General features: G+C 51.1%; 1 protein-coding gene across 9 annotated transcripts in view; it reads right to left on the minus strand.

Moving 5' to 3' along the window:
- LOC144175340 (cytochrome P450 3A14-like) overlaps positions 1-14,527 on the minus strand; it is a 123,299-nt gene that overhangs the window by 27,945 nt on the left and 80,827 nt on the right. For all 9 annotated transcript variants that reach the window (XM_077704429.1, XM_077704450.1, XM_077704462.1 and 6 more), the window contains one exon: positions 10,458-10,609. In XM_077704429.1, coding sequence (XP_077560555.1) covers positions 10,458-10,609 — 152 coding nt within the window. The remainder of the gene's footprint in view (positions 1-10,457; positions 10,610-14,527) is intronic.

The following is a 14,527-nucleotide window of genomic DNA, read 5'->3' on the forward strand; positions in this document are numbered from 1 at the left end:
TCCATAAAGTCTTACAAACTTTGGTAAATGGCAAGGTTGCATGCATGCTGTCCCTTCTGTATCTTTAATACGATTAGCTCTGCTGCCTAATGCGGTGCCTACAGGGCGTCATGAGCCCTGTACAGCGTTTTATCCGAAGCCAGCGATTCGTGAAGCCTCGGCCAGTCTGGACTGATGACAGAGGGGCGAGGAAGGTTGAGGGGAGAGAATGGGTGGCTCTTTTAGCGAATTCCGTTGATCACTAATCTCCCGCGCTCCGTACGACAGACCTTACGGCAGCCATCGGAATTATCAGTCCAATATCACCGTGCGTCGCAATACCACCATCTGTGCTTACTGCGCATGGACAATAAGAGAGAGAAAGAGAATCTCTTTATTGAATAAGGAAATGCAGAGAGGTTTGCCAACACGCGAACGTCGACATGCTACTCTGCAGGAAGAGGAATAGGGAAAAGATAAATGATTAGTAAAAATAGGAGTAGCAAAGGAAAGGAGAAAAAAATAGCGTCATACATAAGGGTATTGATTGTGGCGAGGACTGTCCGCATAAGGGGGCTATAATGTCTCAGCGATGCCAATATCTTCAAGATAGCCAAATAACGCGCCAGGGACTTTCCTTTGAGGGAAGGGAAATTGCCATGGCACAAGTATCAGGCTAAGCGTAATTCGTCCAGGGTGAAGACATTCCATCTTCTGGTATAACCGGCTCCTTGCGTCGGTGCAGGCGGAGCACTCTAGGAGCATGCTAAGTCGTTTGATATAACTTCCTCGTTACCCTTAACAAAATAGCTCATGTCTATCACAGGGCTATTATGAAATATATTATGGAGGAGGAGGAAACAACTTAATGAGACCTGCAGATGAGACGTGGCCTAAACGTCGCGTCGGTCTGCCGCACGTCGCCTGCTACCTATTCATGCTGAACCTCCGTTGGAGGTAGCACTTTCGGGTCGCTGGCGTTCGAGGGCAGCCAACACCTGCTGGACGGCCAGAAATTGGATGTTGTAGTCCTTGCTTCTCGCCACGTCCATAAATTGCGGCGGGATCACTGTGGCTGCGATGGCCTTGCTTCGATTCACTTCGCAGTTCCATAGGATATGAGCCGCAGTGGCTCTCTCCTTCTTACACAATGCACAGTTATCACTTACATACACTTCAGGGCACATGTGCTTGGCTAGCACCGGGGCTAATAGCGAGTACGTTTGTAGCTGTCTAAATGTCACTGATTCTTTTCTTGTCCATTTTGGGTGAGGTGGCGGGAGAGTCCGGCGATTAATGCGGCACCACTCGAGGATGTCCCCGTATGTGATGAGTGGCTGGGTCGACCACAGGCTGGGTCGACTTACGGGAGGAGGCCGGACTATCAAGCGCGCCGCGGCAGGTGAGCGCGTGCGTGGCCCGGTCGGCCTCCTCGTTCCTGTTGTCATGCCCTTCACGGAGACCCAGGGGGCCCACATGCGCTGGGAACCACCGTAGAGTTATTGGCATCGTCCCGGGGGGGGGGGGGGGCACCGCACACCCTCACTGCACCGGGGGACACATGGTTCGTGGCATAGCTCAGTATTGCGGGTCTTGAGTCACTAAGCACTGTAGTGCACTTTGGGTTCGTGACGGCTAGCGCGACAGCTAGCTCTTCTGCGTAGTGGGCGTCTCGGGCTGTGAAACGTCCTGCAGCGTACGTCTCTCCTGACGCGGCTGCTATCACTACCGCGGCGTAGGTATTAGGTCGGTTGGGATACTTTGCGGCGTCAACGTAGTAAGCGCCGGTGTATGCAGCGTGTGTAGCGGTAAGCGCCTTCGCCCTGGCGAGTCGGCGTTCTTGATTATGCTCCGGGTGCATATGCCGGGGAACCGGAGGTACGTGGAGGCTGCGCAGTAGGCTCTGTGGTAGGGATAACGGGACGTTGTTGTCCTGTGATTCTTGTCTTTGGTAGCCAAGGCGCTGCAAGATGTAGCGTCCAGTGCGGGTCTGTGACAGTCTCGTGAACTGTGCCATGCGCTGAGCTTCGGCTATTTCATCCAGGGTGTTATGAACGCCCAGTTCGAGGAGCTGGTCTGTGTTCGTGTGTAGGTAGAGGCAGAGTGCCGCCTTGTATGCCTTGCGGATGATGATGTCGAGCTTTTGGCGCTCGACGGCCTTCCAATTGTGAAAGGCTGCCACATAGGCAATGTGACTGATTGCAAACGATTGTATTAACCTGAGAAGGCTAGCCTCCCTCATGCCTGCATGGCGCGTGGACACCCTCCTTATAAGTCGGGTGGCTGCGGCGACTTTGGTTTCCACCTTGCTGATGGTGAGGCCGTTCTATCTGAGCGCATCTAGGTGGAGGCCTAGTACACGCAGGGTCTTTACGTGTGGGATTGCGGTTCCGTCTCTTGTTCTAAGGGTGATGTTTGCAGCCGTGGAGGTACGAGTCCGGTGCTCGTGAGGAGGTAGGATTAGAAGCTCAGACTTGGTCGGGGAAAATATTAGGCCCGTGCTCTGAATCCGGTCCTCGATAACGTCAATCGCTTGTTGTAATGTAGCTTCAATGTGGCCGTCGCTGCCTCCCGTCTTCCATAGGGTGATACCGTCGGCGTAGATGGTGTGCCTGACGTCGGGGAGGCTAGCAAGATGGTTGGCCACATTAATCATTAGTAGGTTAAATAGCATGGAGGAGATCACCGACCCCTGCGGTGTCCCAATGCTGCCCAGTGATTCTGAGGGGAGCTGTATATCCCCGGCATGGATAGTTGTGGTTCGGTCGGACAAGACGTCTTCGACGTCCGAGAAGGTACGCCGTCCCATGTTGAGGCGGGATATCTGCTTTAGGATGGCTGAATGACGGACTCGATCAAAGGCGCTTTGAAGGTCCAGGACCAGAACCGCTCTGTTGTCGAGGGTGCGAGTCGGCTGGTCGATGACTTCGTGTTTGAGTAACAGCATGGCATCCTGAGTTCCTAATTTCGTCCGGAAGCCGAGAATCGTGTTCGGGTATAGCTCTTCGCTTTCCAAGTATAGCTGCCACCGGTTGAGCAGTACATGCTCAAGGACTTTGCCCACGCAGGATGTTAGTGAGATGGGGCGCAGATTGTCTATGTGAGGAGGCTTCCCAGGTTTGGGTATTAGGACTGTTTTCGCCTCCTTCCAGCGTTTGGGTAGTCGACCACCACGCCAGCACTCGTTGTAGAAACGTGTGAGAGCGGAGACGGCCACATCATTTAGGTTGCGGAGAGCTTTGTTCGACGTCCTGTCGAGTCCTGCTGTCGATCCACACTTGATTGTTTGTAATACTGCCCTGACTTCCCACTCTTCAATGTCTCTGTCGAGGAGAGCGTTGTCTGCTCTCGTGTAATTTGGGAGAGGCTCAGGGGGGGAGATGGCAGGTATCTAGCGTTCAGACGTCGGCAGACTTGAGTTTCGCCGAGCTCTTGCTGAGCCCGATGAAGGGTACGGGCAAGTCCGTGGCGCTGCGTTCCTTTAGCTTTGTTCTCCTCTAGCAAGTGTCATAAAAGGTGCCAGGTGCGACTCTTATGCATCTGTCCATCGGCTTCTTGACATACCGCGTGCCACTGCTGACGACAGAGGACTGCACAGTGCTTCTCGATTTCTCGGTTGAGTATTGCAATTCTCTTGCGGAGCTTCCGGTTGTGTCGTTGTCTTTTCCGTCTGTTCTGTAGAGACTTCTTTGCCACGAGTAAACGTGCGAGTCGACTGTCAGCTTGTGGGGTGGAGTCGTCGAGCTCAACGTCGGTGGTGGCTGCTTGGGCCGCTTCGTTAAGGGCTTGCGTTCATTTCTCGATGTCGTCCACATGTTCTGCGATGCTTTCCAGTTCCCTGCGATAGGCGATCCAGTCTGGTATGCGTTGTGTTTTGGGGGCAAGTGTTTGCACTGTGGACTGTAGCGGCACGGTAACTTCTATGATGCAATGGTTGCTGCCAAGCGTCTCCCCGGTATTGCGCCAGCGTATCCCAGCACCGCTGTGAGTCGATTTGCAGAAAGTGAGATCGGGGTTGGTGTCTCGTTGTGTCGACGAGCCGATGCGGGTGTGTGCCCTGGGATCGTTGAGCAGATGGTAATCAGCGTCTGTGGCGTCCTCAAGCAGGCTGCGTCCTTTGACGTTCGTCTTGGGGTAGCCCCAGTCAGTGTGGAACGCATTGTAGTCACCACAGAGCAACGTTGTGTTGTTTTGGGCTAGTTGGATTGTCTTGTGTATTAGGGTCCGAAACTTCTGCTGGAAGTGCTTGGGGTTGCTATATACGTTAACTACGAAGGTATTCTTCTTCTTTTTCCGGCCGGTGATGAGTCCCACTGCGCAGTGTGTTGTTCGAGGTAAGTGATTCATTTCCTCACCAAAGTACAAACCCCCTGGCCAGCCCCTTTACCGACGACACGAGCGCTGGGTGGGCTGGCGTGGGAGCGGTATCCTGGTAGATTAGGAGGGGGCTCACTGTGCGTTTCTTGGAGCAGAATAACATCTGGTGATCGTGGGAGTTGTCTGATGTATTCCTGTAGGGCTGCTCGCCTGCGTTGTAATCCGTTTGAGTTCCCTTGCCAGACTACTAGGTCTTGATTGGAGACTAGTGTTGCTCTGGCCTTGTTGGGCGTTGGTCGGGTTGCGGGTAGTGCGGACCGGGGCCGGGTCGGGAGATGGCTACTTGAATCTGAATGAGTGTTTCTTGTATCGCTTGAATGTTGTTCTGCATAGCTTGACACGTCTGCTCGAGCGCTGTAAGACGTGTGTTGACATTCGCCGTGGTGGCTTCGAGTGCTGCTAGGCGCTTGTTGGTTGTTTCGGCATGTCATTTGAAGGCTTCTTCGTGTCGATTGAAGCGCTCTTCATGTCTGTTAAAGCGCTGTTCGAGGCGTCGAAAGGCTGCTCTCAATTTGCTGCCCTTGGGTGCGTCAGTGGCTCATCTCTTAGCCTGAGGTTCAGGTTCATCTGTCGCCGATTCTTCGTCGCCCATTTCTTCGATGGATGTGTCTTGGGAAGGCGTTGATGATTGTTGCTGAAGGGCGAGTAAGCGATCCAGCTTCTCGGTCATCTCGGCAATGCGAGCATCTTGCTCGGCGACTCTGTGCTTCAACCGATCGTTCTCGGTTCGGAGGGCGATCATCTCTGGGCTTGGCGGAGACTTTGCTGGTGCTTGCTTGGAAGCAGGCGGCTTGACTACGTCAGCCCACGCCACTCGCTCTTTTGAGCGCGCCGCTTGACCTTTCCGACTAGCGCTGCGACTGGCGCTGCGGCGGCGGCTGGCGGAGCGTCGGCGGCTGCTACTGCGATGACGTGAGCGGCTGCGTCTGCCCGCAGCTGGCGCGTGCGCCTGCGCGTGTGCCTGCTCGTGCGCTTGTGGTTGCAGCTGCGGGAAGTCCGCTAGGCCTGATGGCGGCTGTTGCTGCTCCACGTGCTTTCGCTCCCATCGACGACGCGTGACGACGTATGGAACCCTGTAGCGGTTCTTGCACCCCGCCGCTCCTGTGGGATGGGAGCCGTTACAAAGCTTGCAGCGTGGCGTGCACTCCTTTTCATGGTCAGGGCCCGGGTTTGGTGCGTTGCATGCGTAGCATACTTTGACGTCCGGGAAAGGGCATACGTCTGTGCGGTGTCCCACTTTGTCGCAACACCGGCATACCTCATAGTGCTGGCGGTAAAGGCTGCATTCGACTAGAATTGCGCCATACTTGATGTAATTTGGTACTTTCGTTCCCTCGAACATGACAATGATGGTAGTTGACGTGCCGATTCGATGCGCTTCTAGAGCTAGTGGGTTAGCCGCGTTGACAATGTTTGTTTGCAAGTCTTCGTGCATGTCTGTCCTTGCGATGCCACGGATGATTCCCCTTGCCGTCCCATTTGGGGCCGATAGGTAGGCACTCACTTCGTATTATCGACCACTTATGCAGAGGCGACGTGTGCCTGTGTATCGTTTGGCCCTGTCCTCATCGGGGGTTCTCACCACGATAATATTCTGAGCCGCGTTGGTGCAGATTGTGTCTTCTTTGGATTCCTGTAGCGTTGTCCCTGCTGCTGCGAACACAGCCGCCATAATTGTGGACGCCTCAGTGCGAGCGACGTTGAGTCCGCCTCGTGGGCGTAGCACGATCTAGCGAACGGGGCATGCGGGCCGCTTTGTTAATTCGTGCTGTTACTCTCTTCGCATACGCGGCGTGGTTCACAACAGGCTCCTCGCGGATTTATATTGGCTCACCGTTGTTGGTTGAGATAGCTCGTTGTCGTAGTCGTCTGCTGCCGGCTTGCCAGCCCTCCGTGTCCGTAGGTTGAAGCTCGGTCCCACGGACGACGATAGCCGTGCGCCCCGTGTTGTAGTCGACTTGCAAATTGGAGGTTTGAGGTCCATCGTTGTCGGTTGGGATGCTTCCGGTGTTTATGACGGCTGGCTCCATGTTGGTGGTCATCTCGTTCGCGGACGAGGCCTGGCGGCCGTCACCGGCTCGCCGAGGGGCCGTACTCGAGCTAGGCCTCGGTTAGGCTTAGCGAGGCGGCCACGCCGGGATACAGTCGAACGCTTGTAAACCAGGAAATTCGTACTTCACCTGAGCGATGGTTGTGTCAAACGGTACCCGGGGTGATACTGCGGCGAACAGTGATAACGATACTTAGGAGATTGGCAATTAAGTCTGCGATAATTGTCATAATAGACGAGGCCGACGTGAGGTGCGTTCGCTCGCTCCGGCGATCGCAGCACCACCATGAAATAAATTATGAAAATTACGCCCATCTTCCCGCGAAGGAACCCTGATGTGATGCGACGCATCGGGGGTTCAATTGGCGTTTCCATTGGCTTGATTCTCTTGCGCTGATGCTGGTATTGGATTGTGTCAGCCCACTCGCTGAAGGGACCGTCGCTTCCATCATGTCTTCATCGGAACACTCTTAGGCAAAAAGGAGTAAAATAGGAACTAAATTACAGCCGTTAGTCTTCGCGGGCGACCGTTCATCTTCAAGGGGAGTATCTGCGGCAGAGTACGTGCCGCGAGCATAAATGCGGACTAACTGTTCGTCCCCGCCGATCTATAAGGAGTAACGGGAAGACGAAACGCATGCCAGTTAGTCTCTCTTCTGCGTCGTTAATCCCCTAATGGCGTCGTCGTTGCCCTTTCGCGCATATGTCTGCGAACAGTTTTATATTTCCAAAACACAAGCCATTGCAGTCACTGGGTGCTTTAGATGGTGCCACGGGAGAAACTATTGATGTTACTTATAAGGAAATCGCCTAGGGTTAGTAGAGCGGCGGGTAATGGCAAGGAGCGGCGAAGCGCGATTGCCATATACGCTTCTCGGCGAGGTTATGTTGATACGCTGTGTTGCATACGATTCGTGCGAGGTAATAACGGCCAATAAAAGCTTTCAAGCGCCTTAACAGTAACGCAAAAATTAGTGACAATTGCAAAAGTGCATTCCTGAGCGTAATGAATATGTGTATGTTTAGCCGACGAGAAAAAACGCATGTTGCTGATGACAACTGCAAAACAAAAATGCTCGCTATAGGTAAGCGTCTCGAAGTTATCTTTTACACTCGGTACATAATTGCCTTGGGCACCAAAGCTATGACAATGCTGCAACTGCTGTAAAGCCCGCTTGCATTTCCCAGTCGCAATCGTCTAGCGACGCGAATTTGAAGAATTCAGGCTAAGTACCACCGAATTCGCTTTCGCCGATGCAGGAAAATATGGCATGTTTCCTTATTCTGACACTCACACAGACGACACTTTTCACATACGTTACATAGAGCACTTAACATATGTATCGAACACTAAGAAAGCACTTAGCTTGCGCTAATTTGTGCGGAAACAAATGAGTCATCCGATCGCCCTGCTACCTATCTCAACTAGGCGACGACGAGTTGATTGTTATTTACGAGAAAAACTATGGTTGTGAGGCTCTACTTCGAATCGAACTGAGCAATAGTCCCTAAACCTAGCAAAGCGCTAAGTGCAAGGCGCAAAACGCGGTCACGTTCGCTTGCACAGATAGAAATTCGGGCACCAGTTGCAATGGATCTGTTGCGTTATGCACAGAACTACACGCTCTACACTTGAATATTATCTACCACGGCTACCACCCGGCGGCGTGGTCCAGCGGATAGCGCGTCGGGTTCCTTGTGTATATTTCCGGTCGTCAGGGGTTCGATCCCTGCACTTTACGCACTTCGTCCTTGAGGAGTATCGGAATGGATCATCCGGGTGGGGGACTAACCGTTCGTCCCCTCGCCGTTAGTCCCCAAACGGACTAATGATTGTGGCAGAGGCCGTTGGTCCCCGAAAGGACGAACTTTTAGTCCTTTTTGCCTAAGAGTGAAGAATCAAGCCAAGCAGGAAGTCGTCAAGCAAGTCACGCGGAGTCGAACAAGAGCGAGCGCTGACTGAACCGCCGCAGCGCGCTACCCGCTTTATATTCACAGCGCCTGTAGGAGAGGAGACAGCGGAGGAGAGTCGCGCATGCGCGCACTTGCGCGACGGGAGCGGAGCCAAGCGAGCGAAGCGCGAGCACACAGCTGTTGTTTATGATAATGAGACGTAGTGAGAGTGTTGCGCACAGCTGTCGGAAAGAAGAGCGGAGCAGAGTCGCGCATGCGCAGGTGGCGTGCGGACGCCGCTGACGCCGACGCAGGATTGACGTGCCTCATACCAAGAGATGCGTCGCATCTAAAAAACTTTAGTCTAGGGACACACCTGCGCTGCTGAAGTGAATCTCCACTTAGGTTAGCCCAGCACTCGACATTCTCATGTTCCTTTTCAGTCTTTAAACACAAAGCGTGTGTCTAAGTTTTGCACCCTTCCTAACTTCACGATATCAGTTTTCACGCATGGGTCCCGTACCGGTACTCGCAAACTCTAGTACCGTACGAACATTGATCTCGTACAGCAAATGTTTAGCTTTAAATAGAAATTGTTTCACAATGTGAAGTTGACGTCCAAAACAATACATGCTTTCGCGCATACATAATTCACATGCCGACGCCAATACACAAAAGAAGTCAGACACACATCGAAATATCTCTACTCAAATGCATGGCTGCCACGAATGCAATATCAATTAATATGGGGCGTTTTCTTTTTGCTGGAATACGCAGTCGTCATTTGGGACCCTTTCACTAGGAATAATGTAGAAAAATTAGAAGGAATACAAAAAAAAAAGCAGTTCGATTTATATTTAACTCATACGGTCTCTCCTCCATTACTGAACTTTTAAACGGAGGAAGGTTCCGATCGGTTTCCCAGAGAAATCACATCTGTCGCTGAACATTTCTTTTTCAAATAGTCAAAGGGCACTACCATGTAGATACTTCGCTCATTTTACCCTATTCTTCAAGTTATGCTACCAGAAAACGGCACTGCCTCATGATTACCCCATTTGTCCCGCAAAATAACTCCTTTAAGTATTCTTTTTTTCACACGTACCATTGTAGACTGGAATGACCTGGCGAATGATGTTGTTTCACAAAGCTCATTATCCTTATTCGAGTCGCACTTGCTTTGATTGTTGTTGTGTCTTTTTTTTTACTTCCGTCGACTATGTTTATGTATAATTCTGTGTCATGTTATGTACTCGTTACAAAGATGTAACCCAACCTGCTATGATCTCGTTACGAGATCGCAGTATCCACAAATAAATAAATAAATAAATAAATAAATAAATAAATAAATAAATAAATAAATAAATAAATAAATAAATAAATAAATAAATAAATAAATAAATAAATAAATAAATAAATAAAAAAGTTTTTTGAAGGCGAATGTTTATTGCCCATGCCCCGGGCCAATTCAGAAGTCTCAAGATCACGTTGATAGGCGGTAAAGTAATACGGGTGTTCATAATCTTATAGACTACATAATCGTCTGTAGACAGGCATATTGAAGAGGAAACGACCGCAGATATACCATTCATTAAATTAAATGGTAAGCAAAAATGAGAGACAAAATCATTTTTCTTTTTCTTTGAGAGAATAGATGAATACGTCGTAACAATGCAAACCAAAAATAACGCATCACTGCAGAAGGAAGAGCAAATATCGGTAGCCCTATCTGAAGACAGGCATAGACAGAGGCCTTGTCGGTTACCTCCAACCCGACTCCAAACAACAAGAACATTCCGTAGGGAATTTCAGCTCCTGACCCCCCCCCCCCCCCCCTCTCCTTTGTAAGCCGCAACGCTTCATGTACACAACACAATAATAATGTGTATTTTTCTGCAATTTATCTATACTTGTGTTGAACAACAAAATAGGCTTGTCGAGTTCAAGGAGCCTCTGCTGCATAGGTGAATCACCTCTACCATTATCCAACATCGTGGCACCCGCTACCTAGCGCGCCCCAGTCTGTAGGTGCCGTCACTGTGTCCCCGGGAGAGGAGGCGGAGGCTAGCCCGGCAAAGGATGCCAGCGATGTCTAGTGTGCTCGTATACGGCAGCGCGGGGCGCCGAAGCTTCCAAGTAGCCAACGTGAGATACCCACTTGCTGTGCAGCGTGGCACCGTACATCCAGGAGACGCACTGTCCCAGGATGGGAAAGGCGACGAAGGCGGTGGTGAAGGCGGTCTCGGCCTCGTACAGGATGCCCCGCAGAAGCTGTGCCAGGGGGTTGTCCGGCTTCTTCTGGCTGTCCAGCTGCGCAGGGCGCGTCATCGCGACGTCAGTGTCGTTCCTTTCCTCCATTAAACGCACGTTTCACATCTGTGCGCGTACTTTAAAGACAAACGCGCTCACCCCCCCCCCCCCCCCCCCGCTGGCATCCATAAGCGCTTCGTCCGTAGGCTGACCTCTGAATTCACAGTTAAAGGAGTACTGACACGAAATTTCTCGCTTTCAGTTTTTATGCTGTAAAGAATACCTATTGGCCCAGCAATTACGAAAATCGAATCGAAAGCCGTCAGCCGCCAACACAGAATTAATTATAGCACGTTTATAGCAACCAATTTCAAATTTGGTCGCCGCGCGGGAAAATGGCCGTTCGAAGGCCAGCCTGCAAGCGGGCCAGCCTTACGTCACGGTCTCACCCGTGACGTCAGGGACGTTTTTCTTTCCTCCATGCGTTCGCCGCATCGTCTGCTACGATTGCACATTCATGGTCCGCACTCGCCCGCGCAGTCGACATGTCGTCTGAATCGTCAGACTCGGAATAGTCGCTGCCACCCGACAGACAGAACAACTTTATTTGGCCAGGCGATTAGGCCGGCGATGTCTTCGCCGTCGTCCATTTTTTAAAGGAGCCATGAAAAGAAAATGCAAGTTGGTTTTATTCGAAAGATTTCGTGTTTTATAGTGCCCCCAGCGCTTGTCCGGATACAAACGGTGCTTTATTCACTGAGAAATTAAACAATTTAGGTTAAAATTTTGATTTTCCCGCTAAATCGTGCGTTTTCGTGGTCCAAAATGACATCACAGGAACCGACCGCTCTGCAGCCTAGAATACCTTCATTCACGCATCCGCCGTACAGGGTAGAGACACGTATACGCTGGCGCCGCCATTTTCGGTTGCTCGCTCGCCGCCGAAGCAAGTCATTGTGTCAAAACCGCGCTAAAATTATCGCTGCAACGCGGTTTACTGAAGAAGTTTGAATCATATTGTCTGTTTCGCGTTGCTAGGTCTCGTGGGAAACGAAAAGAATAACGCGTTGAGCCCGTTGGCCCAATTGCGGCGGCACGGGACCGTTCAAAGGTTGTCTCTACCCTGTACAGCGGTGTTGGTTTGTTCCCGCGTTTCTTTACGTTCCGCAACCTAGATGGCGCCACCATACCGTGGCAAGCGTTTGCTTTGTTTTTGCCCGCATTTAAACCTGGCTTGTTTTTGTTCTGGCAGAAAATATTCGTTCCCTGAAACAGTGCTCGCTCGACAAATGGGGTCACGTAAGACACCGTTGCTTGCGTCAATCGGCCAGTGTCGTCTGAGACAACCCCAAGCCCCGTAGTGCTGTGCAGCTAAACCAAGCATGCTGTGCGCAGTACGAACAGCAGAACGCATCAGTACTTCTATGTTTACATGTGCTTTCGTAACTTCCACTGTTTGTCCCATCATTCTTATTGCTTTGTAAAGAATGTGCCCTAAATTTAAGCGCAAATCGCTCGTTCGTCTAGTTTGTAAGCTCTACCTAATTTGCGTCTGCTTCTGCCAGCCTCCGCCAATCGCAGAGCTTCGCTCATGTGACATCACAGGTTCTGTTGCGGGAAATGAGCTGGTGGGTCGCATGACCATTCCCGTTTTTCCTAATTATGTAGCTTATTTGAGCGAAGTTTACGTTAAAGGGACACTGAAGTGAATTTGTCAAGCTCCCGTTTTTGCTTGCACTGCGTAGACTGGCTCAAATTAGCACACTTTTCATCATTTATCCGGTTGACAAATCGGTAATTATTTTACAAAGCGAGAGAAAAGAAAAACTACCATGCGCGGTTTGCGGCGGCCGCACCAACTAAGGCTGTGACGTTGGGAGGAGGGGCGCCGTGATTGGACGATGCCCAAGGTTAGCAATCACACAAGTTTCGGTTTCGGTTTCGGTTCTGTAAAACATAACCAATGGCTTTGTTGGATGGGCATTCTCAATATCTCAGTAATCATCGTACCGCGCTTCTGCCATGTTGTCGGCTGTAAAATGCACAAGATAAGCCTCCCAGGACGGCTTGTAGTCGTAGCATTCACTAGCCGAGACCTACGCAGTGCATGAACGCCCTCCGCGTACCCGCAGACGCCCAAATGTCATGCGCTTTTCCCCCATATTTGGAGCTTGCCTCCCTCATGCCTGTATCGTAAAAAGCGTGTTCGCACCAGGCCAAGGGTCTGTTTATTCTGGCCTGTGCCCACTGCCTGCAAGCAGTCGGTGCTTATGGCAACAGCACGCCAACGAGAACTCGCTAGCGCGCCAGTGCCAGCCTGCGCGCGTTTTGTGAACTAGTGCGTGTAGCCATGAACGTTGCGGCCCAAAAAAAGGTGAACTCAATATAGAAAACATCGGCGGAAAACAAAAAAAGTTAACTTACAAAAAAAAAGCACGTACCCGCGGGGATTCGAACTCGTGACTCGCAAAACATTTGCGGTGAATTCCTAGCGCCCCAGACCGCTATGCTACGGAGCGGGACGCGAATGCCTTGCTAATATAGGGTATATATTGTACAACCGGTTTACACTTTTATTTAGTTTTGGAATTTCAAGCCTCTTAGGTGACTATTTGTTGTACTGCGATCGTGCAGTAAGCGTCGCCCGAGTTTCCACAGTAGCTCACGTCTAGCAATTGCATTTCGTAGACGGAAAAGCGTTCGCAGATGCCTAGTCGTGCTGCTGACCGCTGTGCTTGTTCGCCCAGCGCAAAAAAGTGCTTCCCGCGCCCTAGTTTTACGCTGTACGGTAAAAATATCAGTTGATTTTATTTGCTTAGTACCTATATTGACTTCGCTGACTCTTCTCCCGCCTTCAAGAAGCCTATATTTTCCTACTGGCGTACCAGTCAGCGAAGCGTCGCATGTGCAGCGCTTGTGTGAAGCGACCTTGACTTGGAGCTAGATACAGTGTACAAACAAACCAAGTAAAGAAAAGCACATTCTTCCATTCACAAACGTGTCCTGGCTTCGTTTCAACTAAGCGAACGAATTGCGACCAAGCAATTTTTTTTTAACCTCCTTGATTGCGACGACCCGCCGGCGTCCGGCGGACGAAACGCTGGGCCGACTGACTCTGTCGGCCGGGGAGCCGTGCAGTAGCGCAGCCGTGGCGCAGCCAATTGCCAGCTCATCCCCTCCTGACGTCACACGAAAACGCCACAGAAAATGGGCGAGCGTAAAGAGAGGAGGACAGCGTTTTCGAATTAGTTTTTCTACTAAATAAAATCGCGTAAACGCGCCTAGAGTGGTCGAAACATGGCCTGGGGACTCCGGTCTACAATTTGCGCTAGTAATCCTGCAATGTTTACATATCACTTCAGTGTCCCTTTAAAAGTGGTGTCAGTATGATTCTAACGAGACAGTCTTTTGAATGAACCAAACTTGTGTTTTCTCTTCATGGCTCCTTTACTATCACTGCGTATCGAACCGGCGCAGACCGTGATAGCAACAGCTTGTCGCCACTCTTATAATCAATCTGGCCGCGAAAAAGAAGTTCCACATGCGAGAAAGTAGATGTTAGTGTGCTGAAAATTTGTGCTAGGGGTTGTTATCAGCGCTGAATTTAAAAGTGGCGTTCAGATATTTGCCGCGATGGTAAGCCTACGCTGACCGGCGGCGGCGGTTCGGCGCTCCGACGCAGCACTGCCGGCACAGCGGTGCGGCGAGCCGCCGAACGATGGTGCCACCTGCGCGCTAGAATCAAAACAGGCCGCGGCAGATGTCTTGGTCACCGATCGCTGAAACGGAGATTATTGCCAAAATAAAGCTCCATATGCGAAAAAGGGGATGATAGTGTGGTGAAAAGTTGTGTAAGGGATGGTCATTCGTAGTTGTACAGATACCAGCGATCAAATAGTCACCACGATACCAACGATACTAAGCCTAAAGTTCCCAACACCCAAGGTGACCCGTGCAACCTCGAGCCCGCTGGCTTGG

Source organism: Haemaphysalis longicornis, unplaced genomic scaffold (genome assembly GCF_048455015.1).
Source record: "Haemaphysalis longicornis isolate Haplotype H1 unplaced genomic scaffold, Haemaphysalis longicornis Haplotype H1 scaffold_1, whole genome shotgun sequence".
Lineage (NCBI taxonomy): Eukaryota > Metazoa > Arthropoda > Arachnida > Ixodida > Ixodidae > Haemaphysalis > Haemaphysalis longicornis.